This window comes from Chaetura pelagica, unplaced genomic scaffold (assembly GCF_000747805.2).
Source record: "Chaetura pelagica isolate M959 unplaced genomic scaffold, ChaPel_1.0 scaffold11, whole genome shotgun sequence".
Taxonomy (NCBI): Eukaryota; Metazoa; Chordata; class Aves; order Apodiformes; family Apodidae; genus Chaetura; species Chaetura pelagica.
Genome location: NW_009952694.1, coordinates 1,616,582 through 1,642,154, shown reverse-complemented (window position 1 = coordinate 1,642,154; position 25,573 = coordinate 1,616,582). Strand labels below are relative to the sequence as shown.

General features: G+C 36.0%; 1 protein-coding gene across 1 annotated transcript in view; it reads right to left on the bottom strand.

Annotated features, from left to right (window-relative positions):
* NPAS3 (neuronal PAS domain protein 3) overlaps nt 1–25,573 on the bottom strand; it is a 627,665-nt gene that overhangs the window by 298,886 nt on the left and 303,206 nt on the right. The window contains exon 4 of the mRNA XM_009993852.1: nt 2,146–2,222. Coding sequence (XP_009992154.1) covers nt 2,146–2,222 — 77 coding nt within the window. The remainder of the gene's footprint in view (nt 1–2,145; nt 2,223–25,573) is intronic.

Sequence of the window (25,573 nt, the reverse complement as noted above, 5' to 3'; positions counted from 1 at the left end):
GGCTAAAATATTTTTTGACATGACTAACTGACACTACGTGCTTGTAGAATCAAGATGTAAAATATAACAAGATGCATGTCCGTTCCTGTTTTTACTACTATAAATAAACTATATCCACTTTTTCTAAACATAATGTACTGTTTCTCATGTGTCTGTCAATAGATTTTGAAGTAGCAAATATTAGGGACATTAGAGAGGCTTCTTATTTTCTGAGCTTACACTAAACCCAGTCTTCAAAATATTAATAGCAAAACAGATTAAATAAACTATTCATTCAACTTCCTATGACAGCAGACACTAAAGTCAAACACAGGTATTCCCAAGGTATTATCAAGGTTGCTTACTTCACTTGCAGACAATACTTATCACAATATTACTTTGAAAATAATTTCTAGGAGTAGCAGTCTAAATGAGAACTTGTTAAAACTTTATTCCACCACAGAATCTGTCTGATTTTGTTTTAAAAATAATTTTGTCTTCTGGAGATCATCTTTCTATCTCTAAGACCACAAGGCAGTACTTGGAAGTTCATTCAGATCTGTTAAAAGTGGTGCATTTGAATGTATGACCTACAATTTCCTTCCAAGTGTTGATTACTCTGCTAATATAAGATAAGATTTTAATGTATCATTATAAACTTGCCACGGTTATTCATTCATTTTATCCTTTATCCATCTCTTTTAAATGCCAGAGTGGAACTTTCTATTATCAACTGAGAGATGAATGAGAGTAATTTGGTAAAACCACCACTCTCTCTGAAAAGACACCTGAACATATATTCAATACAATGCTGATGGTAGTTTTGACTGAAAATCCTCAGTTACAGGTACAAGTGCAATATGCTTTGTTTCTTTTACTAGTACTATGATAAAGTGACATCCTGAAAATACGTAAATTTATTCTCATTCATATTGTAAAAGATACTTTTAGGATATATAGTACATGTTTACATACTTAAATCAACACACTGGCAAATGACATAAAATGAAATATCACCAAACTGCTATTTCTTAATTTTCTGCACATTATTCTGACTAATACGGAAATACAGTACTGCATATACGGGAGCAGATATCTTTGATATGGTAACTATAATATAAGTATATGTTTACAGAATGAAAAATTTGACCAAGGCCTCTGCCAAGTGTGTTCAAGTAAGTAAATAACTTCATTAATGATTTTTGTTTCAAAGAGAAATTCATTCTACTATAAAATTTCATGTTTTCCTAACACTATCTTTCTTGCTATTCTGCATTTAGTTACATTATAAAGACATGAAAAATCTGCCATTAGCCATAGTGCTTTTGTATGCCACAGCTGAGTTAGTACAGAGAGACAGCTCTCAATCATTTCAAATTAAGTGAAATATTTCTCATTATAACATCCTAATTTACCTCTTTCATACCTCTCAAAAGATAATACACCAAGCAATGTATTTGCATTTAGAAGCTGTGTACATGGCTAAATAAAAGCAGTTATTCAGTGCTGCACTTAGAAAAGACTATGTGGTTTTCATTTCTGTAGTGCTGGGTTTTTGCCTTGCTAACAAAACACATCCTCTGCTGCATGTTTGATTACCACAACCTAAGAAAGGTTTTAGTAACCCTGATGAAACAAAGCATGCATAAGAATGTTTACACCAGGTGATTGTTTTTCAGTTTCATCTTCCTGGAATATAATGACTTCTACAGTGTGACTAAATTCTTTACAAAGACCAGATTAGTTTTTATCTTATAGTTAAGGAGACCTAAGAGACAACTGCAACGTCATGGAGGAAGGTAGCACTCATAAAGCAAGTGGGGGAATAAAACTTCTAAATCTGCATGTTACACACAGGCAAACCAAATCACCAACACAAAATACTGTGTTGTGCACACATACACACAAATACACAGAGGCATTTTGTGAGCAAATAGCTACTGTACAGTTCAAAACAACACAATACTTGACTTAGATAAATAATACTTGCCCTCCCTCTCTTTAACGTTCTCCCAATTAATGGTTTTCTAAAAAGCTGAAAATAGAAGCTTTAAAAAATTTAATAAATCTAATTAGTATAAGAACTGACATCAATACTATTCTAATTATTGGCAGAAAAATGACTAGCTACTTATTTTGATTTTTCTGGAAAAGCCATTTTTTTACCTGTAAAATATGACTTCCCAAATGTGATTCAAACACTTCAATGGCAAGGGCACTGGGACTTCTCCTGCGCTGGGCACCTATAACTGAATAAAAAACAGTTATGTTGCAAGATCTGCACATTCATTTGTAACGCACCCCTGACCACACCATTTGACATTAACTGTTTATATGTTTCGTATTGCCTATAATGTCTTGCATTATAGTATAGAAAATTTAAGAACACCATTGTTTAGATGTCCAAGAACTCTGGAAATTTATTTTTTATTCAAATATACCCCAAGTCCCTGCAAATTTGTATTTACTTTTTTAAAATGGTGATGACAGCATGCAAGCTTTAGTGCAAAAAACTGTTGAAAAATAGGCTACATGTAATGTAAATTTTTTGAAATGTGGAGATAAGAACTGCGTATTGTGGAGGTATTAAGAAGAATGAGATATTTATCTGAACACATTATTTATCTTATTTGAAAATGAACATTAAAAAAATCAACATTTGTAAACACATCTGAGATATCAAAGTTATTGCTAAGCACAGGGAAGTATTGTAGCAACTCATATCCATGCTAGTTGATGGAATACATTTTTGAAACTTCAGCTTCTACATTTCAATTATATAGTTAAAAAATATATACTGAGTAATAGGCAGTTAAGTTTCAAAGACAGCAGTGACTACAAAAAAGCTTGAGAAACCACACAACTAATATTTTGTTAAACTCTCTATGCCAGGGGCACAAAGCCAGCAGTCAAGTCAGTATAACCAAACACAGGCATCTACTGCAAGCTGAGGTTTCTTCTTAGGTCTTGGCTGTCTTTGCCACATGGCCAGAGAAAGCTAGAGCATGGAGAAGATGGCAAAGGGCTGCAGGAACCTTCACCTCCCTTACAGTCTTAGTGCCAAAGTCAGGCATATCCATAGCAGAGAGAAGAGGTATAGTTCATTCAACACTCTTTTTAAGGTGGGTATGAAAACATTTACATCCAAGGACCCTGATGGTCTAATGCCTCTGGAACTAGTGTGTCTTTACATATGGCTCTCTTTATAATGCATGATAAGAAAAACAAAATACCAAGGACTCTCTAAAACAAGCAGAATGGATGACTGCCATTACTGAAGAGGCTAATTTAACAGCAATGAAAACAAAATACAGAGCAACAATTTCTTAATCTTGCATGGTACTGGCTGCCAAACACGGTATCAGTAAGAAAAGATGAATGCCAAATAATGATAGTCATATTTACCTTAAAATGTAATATCACTCTTTATTGATGCTTCACGTAATTTCCTTGCAGGAAATTCTAAGCTATTTATACTGGGCAAACAGGTGGCTTCATTGCTAATAGATTCAGGCAATAGCTCATAATTACAAATGGTGACTGCTGTAGAGCTAGTATTTTCAAAGTCCTCCTCTTTTCTCTGAAGATATTCAAGGACACCGATGCTTACAACTTTGGAGAAGTCTTCTTCAAGACTTGGGTGTTACATTGAAACTGAAGTTGGTATTAGACCAACCACTGTACTTGGTGTTTGTTTTTTTAACTTTAGTTAATACTGTGACTGACCAGACATCAGCATAATATTACTCTTTTATAAGTGTTTGATAGTCAGTCTTTTATTTTTCTGTATCAGCCTTCTGATTCTAAATAATTTTGCTTCTTTTTGCATTATCTTATCTTTTCTGTAGCTGTAGTGATGCCCACTATAAACAATGGTTATTTCATTAAAATTGCAAGATCACATAAAATTTTCTAGCAACTTAAGACTCCTTTAGCTTTCCTTTTTGCAGACAAACTTAAATATGATCCTTCTCTTGTCCTTACTCTGCCTTCAGATATGCCATCAAATGTTTGCTTAAACTGGCGTTGTACCTATATTTCTTAGATAAACTTTAGCCTTAGTTGTGGGACTAAACATATATAGCACTGCAAAGATTATCAATATTCACATTATGATCGCTATCAGCTTACAGTGTGCTTTGTATGGTCATTTCATTTAAAATCTACAAGAAACAGAAAGACACTGCTTAATTGCAAAAAGAAAAAGACCCAAAAGACCCCACAAAACCTCCCTGAAATCCTTTATGTCATTTCATTCTTCCATCTAGACTGTGTTAAATCTTCCACACATTATTTGAACACATCACCATTTGGAATGTGTCTTCCAATTAATTTTCTGTTTCCTACTCCATATCCTTCCTCTACAATCCCCAGGCATTTTAACGTGTATCCATTACATATTGAATATCACTTCCAGTTCTATGATGTTAATTGCTAATTGCAGTTTTTTTAGCATGTGAGTGTCATAACTTAAATAAAGTGCCATGAAAACAGTACAAGACTGTCTCAGTTTAAGCCTGGGGAGAACCAAATTTCTTTTAAGCAATTTTACTTTTCAGTTAAATCCCCTCTAAGTAACTGTACCTTCTGAAATTAACAGCATTTTTTCAGTCAGTGTCTGCTTCTAGAACTGACAATTCTCAATGTTTTATAGATACTGCTGGAGGATGGTATGCAGAAAGGCTCTTGCCTGTACTTTACTGCTACAGAAATGAAGGTCACTGCTTGGTTCTACTAAACTTCCTGTGTGTTGGAAAGAAAAGAGAGGAAAGGGGTTCACACCTGTTGGGAGGAGTGAACTGGACAGGTGACCCAAAATTGACCAAATTTTTCCATCCCTTAAGCATAATACTCAGTACAAATCTGAGGGAACACAAGGGTCAAGTTCTTGTTTGTCCATGGTCAGTGTCCTAGGAGTACTCTGTCCATTCTTCTGCTTTTGGTCCTGATTCGTGCACTCCCAAATCTGTGTATTCCTGAATCCAGCTCCTGTCTGCCGTCAAGTTCAAGAGTCCATTCCATTCCAGGACTTTCCTAGGACCTTTTCTGAAGCATTGGTGCTGATGTGGGCATTATTGATAGATAGGAAGTGCTATTGATTTTGTATATATTTGTAAACATTTCATTGTTTTCTTTTTTTCATCATTGTTTCATTTAAGTTACTTAGTTCAGTTTGCAACCCATACATCTCTCTCCCTTATTTTCTTTTATTTCTCTTTCTGGAAAGGAAGAAGGGTTCATATAGAGCATCTGTAATTTGTTTAATAGCTAGCCCAATGTTAAACCTTGACACTTTTAAAAACAGTATCTGTAACTTCACATTATATTTACAGGTAAGTCACCAATCCCTCATACTTGGGACACTCTCAGTTTGATAGCTCCAATGAAAACTCTTCAAGGTCAGTGAGTCAACTAAAAAACATGAGAGGGATGAATCTTAGCTTTAAATTTGTCAATTAAATCCTCTATTGATGCCTGCATCCTAGTGGCTGATATGCATGTGGACAAATATAATACTTTCATGCCATTCAGTTCATTGACATTTCTATTGCAGTAGAACTCTTTGATTTATGTCTTGCACTTACTCAGGTGATGTGGGGTTGTAATGACAGTTATTAATTTTACAACCAGCATAAATAGGTTAAACAGAAAACCATTATGCTTCTGTTAGCCATACTGTGACTCTTTTTTGGTAACTGAATGGATGTTAAATATAAACTTTCTGTCCTTTATTCATTTTCCTATCATTCTTCACATTTTGAGGAACGATACAAGAATATAGAGATAGATCTAGAATAAGGGGGAAAAAAAAAACACCTTTTAAAACTTAATCTTTTGACTTCATTGCATTATTATTTTACTTAATTGATCTTTCAAGTTTTCTTGATGCCAATTTCCATGAGGAGAAATATACTATTTGGGGTATACAAGTGCATACCATATTGATTCCTTTTAAAAACACAGCAATCTCACAGTTCAGACACAGCAAAAAGCCTCTTATTTGTACTGAATGAATTGTTGGCATGGAAGACAGAAACGGTTGGATTAAAAAGCAGGCCACAAGATTATTTTATTCTAAAGTTTCAAAACATGAACTTTAAATACTAAATTGGCTTCCATCACACAAGCAACAGCCAGTCATTTCTACATCTCTCATCCTTTGGATGGACCCATCATCAGCCACAACTCAGTTGCTCACAGAAATGTTGGAAAGCATGGGATCTGGGATTTATCTCACAACATCTGTAAATCAAAGTAGCTCAACAACCTTCGCAGATCTAAATATCTGCATGCACATCTTTTATAAAAACGTGGATTTACTTTTAAATGCAGAGTCTACAGAAACAAAGTACTGCAGGCACAGTTAACTTCTTTTGAATAAAACAAAGTAGGGGAAATTAGGAAGTGGAGAAGGCTGAAGCATGTGTACCAAACTGCAACAGAAGTCACAAAAAAAACAAGTTCACACCCAGGTTACATCCTTCTTCCAAGCTTCTCCTGTTCCAGTGATATAAACAAATTTCTCTAAATTGGCTTTTTCTCATGTGCTTAGATTTTGTACTGTCTACATTAAATTGACTAAGTTTAAGGTTTGAATGCACAATTGTAATTGTTGTGGTTAATCAAAGTTGACTGAACCAATATTAGCATTAAATATTGACTAAATAGTGACAAGAAGATAGAAAGATTGTTTTCACACACACACTTTGTACTGCTGGAGCAGAGGAATCTGTCTACTAAAATCTTTTCCTTTCTATGGCATTGTACCATGACTTTTACGATGCAGATTGACCCATCTATTCCTGGCATAGGATTATTCCATAACAAGCTATTAACAACTGCTAACTGCTCACTAATTCCTCTTTAAATTTCCTCCCTCAATGAGTAATCTGGCTATGCATGAGGTAAAGGAAGAACCACATCCCTTTCAGTATGTCTTGGGGGCAGTCTAAGCATGCTTAATGAAACCTGAAGAGCATTCACAGTTGTGCTAGGAAAAGTAGGAAAATATGGAAAAGAAAAATGTAAACTGCTTAAAAAAGATTTCCATGCATACTGAGGAGAGGTTTTCCTCTTAAACTCACTTTTAAGCTGCTGGAGCACAAAATGACCAAAGAGTGATGTTCACTGGGACTTTCTGCTAGTGAAGACAGAGTTCTCATTAAGCAGAAGCAGTACTCCTTGATCACTAGGACTGAAAGCACATGTCACCTGCACAATAATAATTTCCCCCTACAATACTTTCGTGAGGTTTTTGCATGCTACCTTTCAATGTAAATTGGTTTTGCAGAAAGCCTGGTAAAATTCAGACTAAGACTTTGTAAATTCTGTGGCTCTGATAATAGCTTTAAAACTAGTTTTAAAAACTAACTGAACTTTTAATTAATTTCCATTGAACTATTGCTCAATTACCCTTAAAATCCTTATTTTTTCATTTAATTTTGTTGACTTTTCTGTCAAAAAACTGATGTTTCACTTTTTTTATGTTGAAGAGCTCTATGACTGCAAATTAAGTCAAACATTAACTAGCAAAGTATGAGCAGATCTACATCAATATGAAAGTTTATGAACACCTCACCAAAAAATAACATTATCTGTTTTATTCACAAAATACGTAACCATACCAGGCTAAATGCAGAGAAGCTTCACATAGGGTTGGCTAATACTTCTCCCCATTATCATATCAGATGAGAAAGTATAAGTAGAGTTATCAGAATTGTCTCAGATTACTTGTATGTGCAAAGCAGTTCACAGCATGTGTGACTGCAATATTTTAAGTATTCTTTTCCAGAGTTTTATTTTTTTTGTTTCAAAGTAGAAAACAAGGTCTATAGACATTACAATACAATTTCTAATCCATTTGCCTTGGTGTAAAGTAGATTCTACATGGAAATGTATCTTTTGTTATGTCTAGAGACAACCCCAAATGCTCATGAAGAGCAATGCAGGTGAAATGGATAATTAAGGTGGTTTTACAGGAAGAGCTGAGATACCATTTTGAAACCTTGGGGCTTTCCTATGAGACATAAAAAGCAATCTGGAAATGCTTAAAAGCTATGCTTTAGAAAAGACAGTGACACTGACTGAGAGTCTAAACTGAACAACAGAAGATGTAATGTCAGGGAAGGACACAGTGAAGCCAACATAAGGCTCAGGAAGAAAGACCAGTATTTATGTATGTTAAAATCCATACTAGTGTGAGGTTTTTTATTAATTCTTTAACTTCATTTAATACCTTGTGATGTGCATGGTTTTTTCCATCGATTTTTCTTTGCCATCCTATTTATGACTGATTTTAAAATTAGTTCTGAAAGAAATCTCCAGCAAGAGTGAAATCCTCTGCTTAACAGATAATTCGAGGGCATCAGGCATAGATGATATGTATTCAGATCCTGATCTGAAGGGAGGCTAATGATAGGCAACCAGCCTGATGTAAGCAGAGCTGCTGGCCTCTGATTTGGAAAGGGTATCCAAAGAAATTAAATATTGTCACCAGTCTACCTGACCATCATATGATCCAAAATTTAGGTCTCTTACCACCTTCACAGATGGGAAGAAGAAATAAATCTCAGATGGAGTTGCAACATATGCGGAAAGGTATTTTATCTTGGTTTAGTAAAGCTATGGGAATCATTAATGCTGTGCCATTACCAACTGAGAATCACAGCAATAAAATATCAGAACAAATTTGTCACAAAGGACTACATGTAAAATGCATTATGCAATATATGATAATCAACTTACAAAGCTAAGAATGGCATTTCAAATCTATTTTTTGTATACACTAATGCCTATTATTCTAGATGTCCATCTTCTGGTCACTGGTACAGAGCATGTATCCATTACTGGGGAATCTGGGAAAGTAAATGAAAACCTTCCACAGAATAAGTAGTTATCACGAATGTACTCGTTAATTAAATAAAATGTTATGTAACACAGTAACAGGTGCTTTTTATTATTTCTAGTAGTTCACCTATGATGCCTTATCAGAAACTCTGGGAATTAAAATAATTTTTTAGTGAAATTTGCTTTTCAAATTCAATTTGCTTACTACTTTTAAACTTTTTTTAAATAGCTTTTTTTTGTTGTTGTTGTTGGCAAAAAAGCAGAAAGTACTGTATCACATGTTTACTGGGCTGGAATCAATGGATTTGAAGACACATAATATGTCCTTCCCTTTAAAAAGCATTCAAAGTGAATGGTAAAAAGAAACTACATAAGTGGCTGTCTTAGTGTAAATTTTCATTTCCTTTATGACCCCGTTCCTTTCCCCTTCCTAATTATTTTCATCTGGCTTACAGGTCTCTTCCTTCCCACAGGAGTTGTTCTTTGGGGGCCAGGGGTAGGCTGGGTGGGAGGAGGAGACAAGATTTCCTAAGGCCTAAATGTCTTTCTTTTTTTCTGAACGTCTTAAAATTAAAACCCCCAAGAATGAAAGTTAAACACCCTTTAAAAACGAGTATATTCGAGTTGTTTATGTTCTCTTCTTGATAACTCAACTAGCACTGTTTCTTACTCAGCACCCACTTGTACATTTTAAGAGTTTATTTCAGAGATTTTTCTTTTCACTGTGAAAGACGAAGGCTTTGCTGTGTAAGAATTTCCAGTCATCTAAGCAAAGAGAGTTCTCCATCTGTGGCTGGGGGAGGGAGCACTGGCCCTTCTCCCACACTGTAGTAGTTACTATAGGAACTATTGTGCCTCCTTCAAAAGGGCTACAGACAGGGTGATTAAAATTCTTCATGGGAGAACCTCCACTCTTCTCCTTGACAATGAAATTCTTCAGGGAGAGGGCTAAGCCTCCATTTCAAGAATGGCAGCACCTGAGGGAGTGATGTGGCAGAGAGAATCACCACTGCTTTAAATTGAAGCACAGGGGAAAAAAATCCAAGGGCCTGCACTCCTGCATTCATTTTCTTCCCCCTCTGTGAAATAGAGGAACAGTGGCAAAAACTCATGAGAAACAGGAGAAGGAATAACTTCAGGCAGCCTCCATCATATAAAGTAAAATGCAGAAAGCAAAGAACACACAATTTCCATCAAAATCAATAGCAGGCAAAGCAAAGGAATTATACCACCCATAAAACAAGTAAGGGTAAATATTAACATTCTTGCTGGCCATTAGCTTCTCTGTAAGGCAGCAAAAATGCACTTTGACATGAAGGGGAGGGACCACCGATTCTGATACAACTGAATTAGAGCTACCTCCGAATACCAAACTAGCCTTATACTGGTTGTTTTATGAATATTTACAATGTTGCCTTTTGCTTCCTAAAATCTAGGAGAAAGAATTTATACAGAACCTAAGAATAAAAATTGTGATCCTAATAAAGACTGTTCATTTCTATTGCACTCTTAGATACAATAGGCAGATAACTCTACCTATTTTTCAACCACATGTCAATATTATTAGACAGCAGCAATCAAAGAAGAGAGAAAAATGGCTTGACATTTCAGTCCAGAGAGCATGAATCACAAGGAAGGGGCAATGTGAAAAGAAGTATAGAAAAGTTTTGAAAGCTGTCAAAAACTTAGATGGGATAGCTGAGAAAGTGCTGGTAGAGACAACTTCAAGTAGAAGATGCTTTAGATATTACTGTAGCTTTAATGAAATTCAGTTCAAAAATTAAAAGCGAGATACAAGCTTCCCAGGAAATCCAACTTCTGTAAAAGAGATGGGGAAAAAAGTCTACAGAAATATGGAGGAGAAAGAGGCAAAGTAAAGACAGATGTGTGAAGCAAAGGAGAGGACAAAGGTAGGGTGAACCGGGGACTTAAAAACCTAGAAATTCAGCAGTGTTTTAGACAAATATCAACTCTGCATTTGGCTCTACTGGTGGAAAAATGCATAAAGACGATAGCGTGAAAAAATTCCTTAAAATTCAGTTCCCGCTCCCCTAACCCCCAATAAGTAATGAGTATGCATAACTTATTTAGATGTAACAAGGAGACACTTATTGGAGTGATAGTTCTATTGTCTTATTTTTAAACTAGTATTTAAATTCCTCTGGGAAGAAACATGCTGTCACCCGTTCCTAGCTTCAGTGCTACGGAAACGGTTAGTGTCACTGATTCTGTTCTCAGGAGGAGGACAGGGTATTAACATCAAGTCAGAACACTGTTATATAGTGTCAGACTATACTTGCTGGTAAAACTAAGAGGCCTACATCTGTTGTCTTGCTTTTTTTTTCCAGTCTGATCCCAAAGGTTCATGTTATGACATTTGTAACATCTGCTACAAATGCAGAGGTAAGTCAGGCACAACCTTATTACTTCCAATCTAACGCTCCATCCATCCACAGGGCTTTCTTATGTCACTAGTATGTCAAGGGGACCAGAAGCTGTTCGATTTACATGAAGCAAGGTATAATATATTTCTGAAAGTCAAAAAGGAGATTATTGCTTTGTTTTGTCTCCTCCTTTTTTGTTGCCTTAAATTTTGGCAGTGATTTTCAGAATCTTCTGTGAACAAAACAGCCAAGCTGCTCCTCCTTAGAGCAAATACAATTGCCTTTTTATGCCTTAGACAGTAGTGTGTTGAAAATGTGCAAGCTGTGATCCACATCCTCCCTGCTTTTACTAACACTGAAACATATCCAGCTTCCCCTAACTAGATCCTCCCATACAGAGGTCTGCTTTCTTGCACAGCCCTCTTTTCCTTCCTTGTTTCTCCCTCTATTTTTGTAGGCTCACTGCATCATTTTACAGACAAACTCAAATTTTGCAGTGGTCAGAGGAAAAATGCAACTCTTGACAGACAAAATTTACTAATTTCATCTGTGGTAACAAAAAAGTAAATTAATAAAGAAAACATTTAAATAAGATGATGCTTTACAACTTCTATTCTTTCCATTGGCTTCTCATTACTGTTGGGTCACAGATGTGAACTTTTATTGATACAGCCATAGTAACTGAAGATTAAAGTACTTAATTGTTAATGATCTAAGATACTGTATACTACAAGGGCTATGCTATCACTGTGAAGTGTGATGCTAAGCTTAGGCATTTCACAACTGTCTGGACAGGAAGCCAACCATTTGCTATGTGGCTACAACCACCCCCTGAATTTTCTTGGTACGTGAATATAACCTCTTTGAAGTGGAACACGCAAAAAAAGACAAATTTCACTTTGATATTTTAATTCCTCAAAAAGGACTAAAGAACACTGCATGGAAGCAAAGGTGAAAAAAACCCCTGTACCTGAGGTTGTAGGATGTCGATTTTGAACACTTGCTGTTCTAGTCTACTCACCTTTTTTATCATCCTGCCACAGGCTAAATATAAGGAAGCCCCCCAGCCAAGAACAACACTGGAAAACAACAGACCCCCTTATGTTAAGTGAACACTTAAAATTTAAACATACATCAAACATTGTTATTGACAAATGTAGTAGGAGTCACATTCACCACTGGAATACAATATCCAGCTACAATATAATCAGAAAATTACTGAATAATGAATAATTATCCTACCAAATTAGGTGACATACTGAAATGAACCCAACTGCACAACTGCTTAGAATTGTTTCTGGTTCTAAGTTGAACTCAGGTGAACTTAAAAGACTTGGTTTGACAACCAGTGCATGTAAGTGGCAGTTTGCATCCTACATGGCTTTTTTCCCTTTTGTGATGCAGTCAGAAAAAGAGATAGAATGAAGACTCATAAATGAAGTGAGATTGTGTAGAAGTCTGCAATCAATCCACATTTTCACAGGGAAGAAATCTATATTGGTTGCCAACTAAACTGTGTAATTAACAGAGGATTCTGGTAAGAACCAACTGTGCCACTAGTCAATTATTTTTACTTGTCTACCAGCTGCTGCTTCCCTCTGTTCATAGGGGAGACAGTGAGAAAATTCAACTACTGAGAATTTGGTTATTCCAAGTAACTAAAGAAATTTAAGGAGATTACCAAGACCTGCAACAAATGCTCAAAATGTACTGTAACTGGTTCTTAATTTTTTCTAGGAAAAAAAAAAAAAAAAAAGACATTTTCACCAAGACATTTCATAAGAGCTAAAATACTATTTGAGAACTGCTGATGACTGAAAAAGGACCATGCGTGAGTTATACTGGAAATCCCTAAGTCCTAATGAGGCTGTCTTAAAGGGAAATGGTATACACATCAGAATACAGGCTAAGTCCAGATAGGAGATGGAACCCTAGTAAAGGGGAAGACTTTTCATTATTTTGGATCTTGGATTGAGTTCTTAATATTAAAAAAATTAAAATATGCAGGAGTCTGTTTCAGCAGGCTTCAAAGAAATAGAATCTACTAGAAATCCAAGTAAATAGTAAGAATAATAGTTAAAAGTTTACTGGAAAAAGTAATATGGTCTTTAAATCTTGGCTAATGTTAAATAATTCATAAAGTTCATAATTAATGTGTTTGGAAAAAATAAATAAATAAAAAGGAATAAGAAGTTAAAGTATTTTCTGTTATTATTGGCTCCAGGACATGACTAGAGCTTCTCCTTTTATATGCAAGAGAATCTTTTTAAATAGTCATGTGAGAAAAGTCCAGTTTCCTTCACTTTTGGAGAGTGCCTACCAGGAAACCACAGAAAACTATGATCAGAAGACAGCAAAAATAGTTATGGAAGTGAGAATTTAGTAATGAGGACACAGGAAGTAAATTCTCTACAGCCGAAGAGAACATTGTGTGTAGGTACAATATGCACTTCAGCAGACTTGTATTCATTAGCATCAGGAATTAATTTAACTCAAGATTCTTTCTGCAGAGATGGAAAATAGTCCTTTTATTTGATTATGTCATAACTAAGATTCATACTTGCTACCTGAAAAAGTCAATCCTGTCCCACTGTAAGACAAGAAGCATGACACTAGCAGTTCAAAATATACATTGAACACTTTAGCCATCCAAGTTCAGGGGGATGTTTTAGTCTGTTATTTCGGTACTCTTTAGCAAATGAACTTGAAGACACCAGAATTTATTCCCCACACAGTACTTGAATCAGACATGGACACAGATGGTTACCTTGACTTAGGGGGTAACATTTTGCTTTGCAAGATAACACTCTCAAGTCTTTAAATCAGCTCTTTCTCACTTTCTATGAGCACTGATGAATATATATTTTTCTTCTTCTTTTTTTTTTTTTTTTTTCCTTAAGAGCTTTACAATTCTGCCAATAATGTATTGCATTTAGATAGTTTCTCAACAATTATGTTTTATTACACACCCACCAAATCTAAGCTAATGCATGTATGCATTTGCTACAAAGAGAAATAATGTGCTTGATAGAACAGCTCAGTAGTCTGCGAGCTGGGATTTCACTGAAATAATATCCTTTAAATTCTGCTCATATTTTGTTACATTCCAACATCGCCTTTTAATTCTTAAACATATTATTTCTCGTGCTGTCTCAGTCCAACTGAATAACTAGATTTTCACAACTATGTAATTTATTACTGAAGCTCCTTATTTAAATGAAAAATACTTTTTTTTTTTTTTTCCCCAGTGTATACTACAGTATGCTACTTAAACTAAAATACAAAGAGGAGAGCTGAAAGAAGACTGCTCAGACTCAACACAGAACACACTTTTTTTTTTCTCTCCTGTCACCCACAACCTTTATACATCCTACAGAAAAACTAACGAGTAACACCTGACACTGTTCATCTATTTTTCTTAATTCTTTTAGTAACCTCCTGGAAAACAGGTTGTTTTCTGACATTTCTCATTATGAATCTGCTACCTTAAAGGCGTTTTGGATTACTTGGAATTGTCTGCTGTACATCAAACAACACCTTATTTTCTTAATAATAGCTGAAAATCTGAGAAATTTACTTGTAAAAAACACATTTTCACTCAACACTCTTGCAGGAGGATAAATCAGAAATGTAGTAAGTTATTTTCTGTGAACAGTGACAAGTCTTTCAATGCAAAGGTTTTGCCTTACAAATGCACTATTTTTGCAAGGTATATTCTACTTCTCTCCACAAATAAGATGGAAAATACATATAAAAATCTGCTATAGAGCAAAACTGCCCCAACATTTCAGAAGGTTATCACTGAAAAATTCTGTTGCATCAAACTTCCCTGAAAATAATTCTCACAGGGGTTCTCCTCCCCTTCTATTCTGCCTTGGTGAGGCTGCATCTGGAGTATTGTGTCCAGTTCTGGGCCCCTCAGTTCAAGAAGGACAGGGAACTGCTTGAAAGAGTCCAGCGCAGAGCAACAAAGATGATTAAGGGAGTGGAATATCTCCCTTATGAGGAAAGGCTAAGGCAGATGGGTCTCTTTAGCTTGGAGAAGAGAAGACTGAGGGGCGACCTCATCAATATTTACAAATATGTTAAGGGAGAGTGTCAGGAGGATGGAGCCAGGCTTTTTTTCAGTGATGACCAGTGATAGGAGAAGGGGCAATGGCTGCAAACTGGAGCATAGGACGTTCCATGTAAACATCAGAAAAAACTTCTTTACTGTGAGAATGACAGAACACTGGAACAGTCTGCCTAGAGAGGTTGTGGAGTCTCCCTTGCTGGGGACATTCAAAACCTGCCTGGACACGTTCCTGTGTGATGTGCTCTAGGTGACCCTGTCCTGGCAGGGGGGTTGGATTAGATGACCTTTTGAGGTCCCTTCCAACCTCTAAGATTATGTGATTCTGTGATAATAGTGACTCTACAGAAGTCCTCTACCTCTACAGGAGATGAGGAATTTAAGGCAGTCACATGGCCAAAGGAGGAAAAGTCTCATTGCTGTGACAGCTCATGGACAGACATGGTCATCAGAAGAGAAAGGCTTATTGTGGTAAGTGATGACTTTGGAAAAAAGAAGCATTTGTGACTTCTTTAGAGATGATAGGAAAGTAGATGGCAGAGAATAGACTGAAAATCAAAACATGTGTAACAAAGGAAAAAAAAATATTGAAAAATGTAAACTGAAAGCAAGAACTAGAGGTAATCTAAACAGAATTTTAAAGCCGTGCCTCGTTTACAAACCTTCCAAAAGATGGATGCAGCAAAGAAGTGGTATTCACTGCAGTGTTAGCTCAAGGTGCAACTCCCATGTTGTACCTCACCCCTTTTCTCAAACAGAAACCTCTAGCTGCACTGAGGTGATGTTTTAAGTTCACTAGTTAGCTGACACTTCAGATGGCTGCTTGAGTATTGCTGACACTGGGGCTAACAAGGTGCCAGGGACTCAACTGCACCCTAAACTGCACAGCTGTGTTGTTAACCCATTTGTTCTGTGGGGTTCAAACACCTTTTTGAACCATCAGCACACAATACTATAAACAGGTTCATGTGGCCACTGACAAAAGTCTAGCTATGCTAAAAAAGGCCATGAAACTTTCCCAAGAAGCAAGATAAAATAACTGTTCATCTCTGTGTTACCAGGGCTGGGTTGCTTCCAGTCCCCAAGCTAGTTTATACTGCCATGTAAGTATATGATGACTAAAGTAACATTCTTAATTAATCTTACATTTCATTAACTTGTTAAAAGTTAATGAAGAAAACCTCATTTTATAAAAATCCTGGAAAGGACTGAACGCACCCTTTTTCCATCTCATATTTTCCTCTTTCACACTACCTCAGCTCATCTTTTCTTCCCACACTTTCCTTCCTTCCCTTATTTTTTCTAATTCATACTAGCTTTTTTCAATTGGCACTTTCAACCACACATAAGCTCCTTAGGAGAGAGAAGGTCACTAGGATCAGAGGACCTAAAGCTGTATTGTGGGTGGTGAAATGGATCACGTTCACAGGGATATGAAGCTCAGGAAGGCAACACAGAGAAGCTACTAGTCACTCCACAAAAGTTTCAAGGACTCCTTATCCAAATGGAGGCAGCCTCTTACCTCATTCTGTTACTGATGGTGGAGTTCCAAAGAATTGCAACCTACCCGTGTTTTCAGTGTAGTCACCTAAAAACCAGTAATTTCTTTGCACTGGGGTAAGTGGTATCTTTAAGCACTTCCTCAAACAGTGCTGTCTAGGAAGGAAAGGGAAGTTATATTACCCCATGTGTCATCAGAGAGCTGCAAATCAAGTGTCACAATACAATTCACAATGTTAGCTTTTAAATTGTGTTTCCTTAGAGTCCATATTACAAATATAGGGGATGTATAACAATTCACAAAGACAAAATATCTGCCACCATTTTTTTAGTTGACTTGCTACATTGTATTGTACTCTATTGCCAATAATTACTGTTTATGTACTTTTGTCCTTTGGTAAACACCTGACAAAATTCCTGGGGAAGTTCAAAATAGTTTGATTTCATTAATTAGAAAATAGTACCAAGTGTTTTTATGATGCCTATAGCAGCAAAAAGTCCAAAATAGATGTTTCATTTTAAATTTAAGCATGTTGGGAAATTTAGCACAATATTTTAAATACTGAAGCTAATCAGGCAAGGAGTATATTTAAAATAGTGTGCAGGGTAGGTGCCTATTCATGTTCAAGTAAAATCTCTAAATCTCTCCTTTCTCCAAATTGTTCATCCAATGAAGGATGTTCCTAGAAAAGGGATATGCGCTTTCATGACTTTTGAAGTACTTTTGGTCCAAAATCATTTTATAAAGAAGCTATTAAATAAAGTTCAGTTTTGACTCTATGTTTTATATTGCTTTACTGAACATAACTGTGTGTTCAATAACTTGTCATAATATAAAATTATCTAAACTAATAAATGATTCATAGCTCTAAAAATATCCAGTTATGGATTAAGTTGAGCTGAGAGAACAAGCTTTATTTGCATTTAAAGCTAGAACAATTTTGATGGTATTTAATGTTTCTCAACATGCAGAGATTTATTGCTCCATTCTTTATCATATAATACTTTTCTTAGTTAATAAAAAGAGAGCTGCCAATTCAGTTTAAAATTCAAAAGAAACACAAAACTCTATGCAGCCCCTTGGAATAACTCATCGGAGTGATTCCAAGACTGAAATGCACTAGCGCAGATACTCCCAACCACATAATGGTATAGATGTAAAGGTCTAGATAAACAGAAGAAGACCCTGGAAACATCCCACAAAGCCTTCTGTCCACGCTATTCTGCAAGCATGATTGACTGCGTCATGTTTATTGTTAGCCCATCTGGACAACAGGTGCAGTACCTAATGGCCACAGTGTATTTGATTATTGACTAGTGGATATTTCTGCATGACACAGTGGGCTACAGACTGACCCTTGGTAACAAACAGACTTCCTATCCATGTCTACATTCAAAATCTCAGAACAAAGAAAACAGTTTTCAGATTTTAACCTGTCTGGAAGTTTGGTACAGAGCTTCCATGTGCAACTCACTTCTGTCAAACACATAGCCTGTCAGGCTTGTATAGAGTGTTAATGGAAAGAAAAGGTGCATGAATGTCAAGGTTGGCATCCTCTAATTACCTGGTGTTTAAAGTTTAACAACAAAACTTAGATAAATTGCTGCACCAAAATCACAGAAGATCTTCCACCCAATGTGGGCCAATTTATCTAAGGTGCAGTAATTCTGATCCCAGGGAGACTTTTCTGCTTAGCCCTCAGAGAATTAATTTTGGGCCCATTTCTAATGTGTATGTAAAGGATTACTTGGATGTTTTGGTAAAGCTATCCCACAGATTAGTCAATCTGAAATTTTATTAGACACAAAGTATTACATTGGTCATATAGCTAAAGAACACTGAGGGAACTGAAGGTGTATTAGTCACTTATTTAGGCAGATACCAGAGACCAGTATTCAGTACATGCTGTTAGTTGTAACATTCAGCTAATTGCCTAATAGTTGCATCAGTTTTTATAGGGTTTTTGTACTGAGAGGTGTGACCCCTTCTTGAACCAATTTATGTAAACCCAGAGGGACTGCTAAATATATTCCAGTTTCATGAATGCACGGTTTGGGTTAACAAACCAAAACCAGAAAGAATATGCATAAAAAAAACAGTGTCAACCAAACACCTAAAATGTACATTCTGTTGGCTTGAAAACTTTCTGTGTAGCAAATTACTCGAGATAATAAATGTAACAATTTGGCATTAAAAATGTTCCTGTTTCATCCAGTGCATATTGTGGGGCTGTCTTTTATTTCTTCTCAACCATACCTTTGGCTATTTATCTAGTTGCAAACTTTTATAGACGTGAAATATTTTAAGAAGTCTATTGGAAATGGCCTGAGGTAATTTCAAACTTAGCAGACCCTGTCCCACCAGATCTCATTACAGTGAATTTTATAACAAAGTACCCTGTACTTAATTTTCAGAGCTTAGCCAAGCATACTAGAAATGCAGCAGCATTAAATGCAATTAATGGTATAATAAAAGCTGTGGAGGTCTGTTTAAGACTCAAGAACCAGCAGTAAACAGGGGCTCCATGTTCTCTAACAGTCAGTGACGTGTCAAAGTGCCAGAAGTGTGAGATTTCCTCTGCTGGGGAAGGAAAAAAAAGCAGCAGCATGTCCTGCTGAGAAAAAAAAAATAAAAATAAAAAAATCTGTCCTTCAACAAGCCTACAAAGATAGAATGGAAAAGGATAAAAAAATATTCCCTCTAGTTATGCCACTAGCATCCCCATCTCTTTGAGCAGAAGTCCAAAACAATAAACTCCTATTTTCACCAGTGAAGAAAACAGGCAAATTCAATTCCATAAAAAATGAGACTAATAGTAAGTGACTCATATAATACACAGAATGATCTGGTTTCATAACTAACAAAATTTGCTGTCAAATGACAGAGAGGAAAAAGAAATATAATTTTTGTGACAGAAAGTAAGAGAAGCTTCTTTTTTAAAATAAAACAACTCGCAACACAACTGGGCTATTGACTATAAAATCTCCACAACTGTTAAACATGGAACTGATAACCAAGTAATCTCTCTTGGTAATGAAATTCATTATGGAATGAAACTAAAAATTAAAAAATATGCTAGAAGACAGAAGACAACTGACCTCTCCTGACTAATTTCTGATAGAAGAGAACTGAACTCCCCTGAAGAATTAGTGACTAAATTCTGCTGTATGCGTCTAAGCTCTTATTTTGTTTTTAATCTTGAACCTTATTTTCATGTATTTATCTCAATATTCACGTTGGCAGAAAAAGACCTCTGTAGACGTACTGAGGAGTTAATTCATACGAGTGGTACTTCCGATTCACAGAAAGTAAGTGGCTTACAACCTGGCTTTATGGTAAAATTTGAAAGCACAAAAGGGCTTGATTATCCATGGCCTGCAAATATCAAAGTAGTTTACTTTGCACATAGTGAATATATATATTAAAAAATTACATATATGCTGAAGGTAGAAGAAAATTCTGATTTTCTACTCTGAACAAGAGTAACAAATTTCTAAATTGTGAACTTAAAACAATTACCAATTTTCAGTGTGTAAGAGTGTCAAATAAAAAAGAAACAAGATGTAGAATTTCAATGTAGCTTTTCCCAGTAATGGATAAATTAAGCAGACCAGTTTTTGTTTTATGCTTCCATTTCCTATTTAAAAAATACACACTAAGCATATTTTGCCTATCTTTAAAGTTCATTTCAGGCTTTAAAGGGCATGAATAAAAACAACAACAACAAGTCCTGTAATTTGTTGACTACAGTGCTAGCAATATCCAACTCTGGCTGAAAATCCCAAATATAGACTTAGAAAAAAAACAACAGTACATAGAGAGCCAAATAAAAAATTGTTTGCCAGTAGATCTCACTACTGACTAAGAAATACATAGAAAAAAACACATGCATTTTTCCTGCTCACAAGCATATCAATACATCTATTTCTGATGTCCCTGTTATCCAGTACTATATTCTGAGTTATGGAAACATTCTTCAAGATGTCATTGAGTGTTTTCTCTTGCCTATTTTCTTTGTTTGCTGAACGTCACACACAGGGGCTGTGCCTCCACCAAAATTATTTTGCTGTTGATTTCAGGTCTATTCATTTACAGTATTCTGATGTGTCCATCATTTTACTATCACAGTAAAAGAATTCTACAACAATCACTACAATACCATGAGAAATTAACATTGTTTATATAGGCTTAAGTAGACCACAGAGAAAAAATGATGATATTTTTTCATGAGATTACTTAATCAGCATTCATGTCTCCTATTACTCTTTAAGACCACATAGTAGATAATAAATCATTTTATAATGTATTAACACATTCTATGATGTAATTTAAAAAACGTTAACTACAGCTCAGTAAAACACTACAATTACTGCTGAAATAACCACAGTGGTATGGACAGTGCTGACATAATAATAATACAGTCTAAGAAATCTAAGTGTTAGTGGTACAAATTTCAGTAAAGACTAATTACTAAAACTGAGACAACAGCACCAGAAATTTAAATGTATCTAAGGGAAAGAATTACTACCTCTGTCATTAAACCAAGAAATGTTTTAATGGATCACATCTTGCTATTGCCAGGAAAGTCATAAGGAGCAACAATAGTGATCCTCTGGCAAGTGATTTTTTTGTTAGCAAACTGCTAAAGCAAACCCAAAAATCCAAAGAAAGAAATATCTGTGTAATCTCATTCCACTCTGAAGATATCATGCTGCACTATGGAAACCAAAAAAAATCTCAAGATGGAAGGTGCAGAATTTGAAGAATATTACAGATAGTGACAAAAGAACAGCCTTAAAAGCTAACAGGAAGTTCAAATAGCCCAGTTTCCCCAGTAACTTTGGGAAACCTGAACAGCTAAGTGTTACACAGCACTTTCAGGGAGAACAGTATGACTGATTTACCAAGGAAAGCTAAATAGTTATTTAGAAACAGAAAATATGACGGAACTCCAGTTTTTCTGAGAAGAAAGGGAAAGAAATAACAGTTATTGTAAGAAGATGGGGAGGATTCCTATGCCTCGACAGATAAGTACTAAGTATGACATTCCTAAAATGAAATAAATTAGATGCTGAAGGAAAAAAGGATTGGTGACATGTGGCAGAACCTTTTTCCACCAAGCTGGATTTTGAGTTAAATTCATATTTCTATATGAGAACTATGACCAACAACAAACTAGAGGTCTCAGACAGCTCTCAGCTGACACGTGTATCAATAAGTGTATACTCTTCAGTACTCTCTGCAATGAGGCAAGAAAAATAAACCAATCTTAAAAGCTAAACTCTCTAACTTACTGGTATCATATTGTAATTTTTGAATATATCTATGAAACAATGAAGGAAAGAGCATGCTAGCTGTGCTGACTCTGCACATTCTTTTTTTTCTTTGTAAAGGGTACCTAGGCATTAGAAATTGTCAGCCTAAAATCCTTCTGTAAGAAGTAAAATAAAATAACCTGGGAGAAGAAGAAAATATTTTCAGACTGACTGGCTGAAAAAGATGTCAAGGGGCTAAGAAGCAAACAGAAAATCTATGTCAGTAGATATGGATTTACCAGAAGTGGAATGTGTTCTCTCCACTTCTCTCATAGCTTTGCAATCTCACCATTAGAATTGTTTTCAAAAATCTGTGTATTCCTGGGCATGGCTGGAGAGGTTCCTGCCTCTTCAAAGAACAGCTGGATCCAAACCTGGTTGACATGCTGAATGATTCTGTAAATTTTCACATAAGCTCAGCACCAAAAAAAAAAAAAAAAAAAAAAAAAAAAAACCCCACACAAACTTCCATGCCAAGTCACTTAACACTTCTTTTGGAGAGGTATGGATTTGATGTCTGTGTGGGATAGCTCATTAGCAGCAGAGATCTTATTTATCCAACTGCAACACAAAATAAATGTACAGATACTGGCACAGAAACAAAAATTTCAAGAATGAAACTAAAAATAAAAATCCAGGCAGAAGAAAAAAAAAAAAAGAATGAATGAAAATATGTTCCAGGCTTAACGTGGATAACAACATCTCAATATTCTTAATACAGTGATGATCACTACACTGAGCACTGGGAACCAGGTCAGGGCTAAGAATAAAAGAAAACTGTATTAATCACCATCTCCAAAGGCAGGCCATAAAAGCCATATCACACACACTGCAAAATAATTCATTAAACTATATCCCAGCTGGAAGTAGAGAAAAACAAACAGAATAAAAAGACACTAAGCAGCAGGGAGAAATAAACTTTATGGAACTGTCAAAGCATAAAAAATAGAGGGGGCAGGGGGGAAACAGGAAGAAAGAAACAATAAACATGTCTGGTTTATTGGTAAAAAAGCCACATTAGGACAGACATGAGAATTAAACTTAAAGCAAATCATGAGATATGGAGATAAACACCAATCTTGAAGTATCAAAATTATCCTATTGCAGTTCAGGACATTCAGTACTTGCAAAGTACTGAATGCAAAGGGATTGCAAATGATTTGCAAATGATTTGAATGCAAAGTATTGGATGCAAAGGGAATCTTAGTAACAAAGGATGAGGAAAAGGCTGTGGTGCTCAACACCTACTTTGTCTCAGTCTTTAGCAATGGAACTAGCTGTTCCATGGATACTCACCCACATGAGCTCGGAGACAAGGAGGAGATGCAGAATGTGGTCATCACAATTAAAGAGGAAATGGTCAGAGACCTGCTAATCCACTTAGACACACACAAGTCTATGGGACCAGATGGGCTACATCCACAGGTGCTGAGCTGGCAGACGTGATTTCCAGGCTACTTTCCATTATTTTCCTGAAGTCCTGGCTCACTGGGAAGCTTCCCAATGGACTGGAGGGCAATAAGGCAGAAAAAAGGATCCAGGAAACTAAAGACCTGTCAGTCTGACCTTGGTACTAGGGAAGGTCATGGAGCAGAGCATCTTGAGTGTTACTAGAAGACATACAGAGGATAACCAGGGGATTAGGCCCAGTCAGCATGGATTTATGTAAGGCAGGTCCTGCCTGATGAACCTGATCTCCTTCTATGACCTGATGACCCAACTATTGGATGAGGGAAAGGGTGTGGATATTTTCTATCTGGACCTCCAAAAAGCATCTGACACGGTTCCCCATAGAACTCTCATTAAAAAAACTGGCCTGGATGAGCATGCAATCTGTTGGACAGTAGGGTTTAGACTGGACATTAGGAAAAAAAAATTCACAGAAAGAGTGGTTAGACACTGGAATAGGGTGCCCAGAGAGGTGGTTGAGTCACCATTCCTGTATGTGTTTAATGGTCGTTTGGATGTGGTGTTGGTAGATATGGTTTAGGGGAGAACTTTGAGTAGGGATGATGGTTGGACTCAGTGATCCCAAGGGTCTTTTTCCACCTGAATAGCTCTATGATTCTATGAAATTTAGGTTTGGCAGTACCTCGTAATAAGAGCAAAATCACTAAATGCTAATGATTCATTGAGCATTAGGCACATCTCTTCCGAGTTATGTACTGCAAGATGAATTGAAAACAATTACGTCCACATTTCACGATTGCTTGTTAAAGCAAAAGTATGCATAGTCCCTATATGGGAAGGAAAGAAAGAATGCTTTCTCTGCTAGCTTGTCTCTACGTTTGATTTAGTGACGAAAAGTAGTACTTTGCATAAACATTTCCAAGAGCCCTTTTGTAATGTTACTTACCTCTTTTCTTTTCTTTTTGAGGAACAGATGGGTGAAGGGAACACTATGGTAATGCCTTCCATTGAATAACAGCATTAAAAATAAGGAGGAATACCACACAATGTATCCTGGTCAAAGAAATTAATGCTAGCCATTTTAAGTCTTTGGTAGCTAAAAATAAAAATCTCCCTCCAGTTTTGGCTTCCTCAGTATTTCTGTACCCCAAAAGGTTGATTAACAATAATGTTCGGCAGCCCCAGCCTGTACAGGCTTCACGAGGAGCTGTGCTTTCTCAGAACAGCTGAAAATGTGGCCCAAATTGTTTGAACAAAGAGACAGCCAAAGCCACTGACAACTTAAGAGAATTTCAACCCACTCATGTACCAGGTTCTGCTGCAACTGAAGGTCTTTATAAACAGGGATGCCAGTATGTGCATATGTGTGTGTATATATATATATATAAGGAATCTAGAAATTGCAGAGCATTGTAAATGCAAATGACGTCAATCTTTCTATTTGATCCTCAGTTAATTAAAATCGGTTTTGTGCTTTACATTTACTGAATACAGCAGAAGGTGGATGGATTTTTCAGATGAGCCAGAGGGAAGGTAGGTGCCCAGCTTCCAGTAAAACACAGAAAGCTGAGGTCCCAGATTGCTTCAGATTCTTTAATGTCACTGTTAGAAAGTATTAAATCAATTATGTCTGAACATAATTCATCCACCAGTCACTGACATATGACAAAACAGACCTTAAACTATGAGTTATTGACTTTACTGAATGAAAGCATGTTTCTTCAATTAAAAAAGTGCTGTATATCCCGGATACAGTTTTATGAAAGCTCAGTAAGGATCCATGGTAAATGTTCTCACAGAAGACATTAAGCATTTGAAAATGCCAAATTCTTTGATGATAATTCTTTCTCTCCCTCTTTCCCCACTTTGACACTGTGACTCCCTATTCCATGTTATGGGCTAACGACCTGCAAATTGTATCTTTATAAAGCAAAACTGTTGTTCAGTTGGAGGAATGAATAAAATTATATTTGACACACCAAAATTTCTTTCCTCCACCCTCCTTTTAATAACTGAAAAAGAGTCAAACTAATTTAAACAAAATCTGATTTAAAAATCCTGCTGA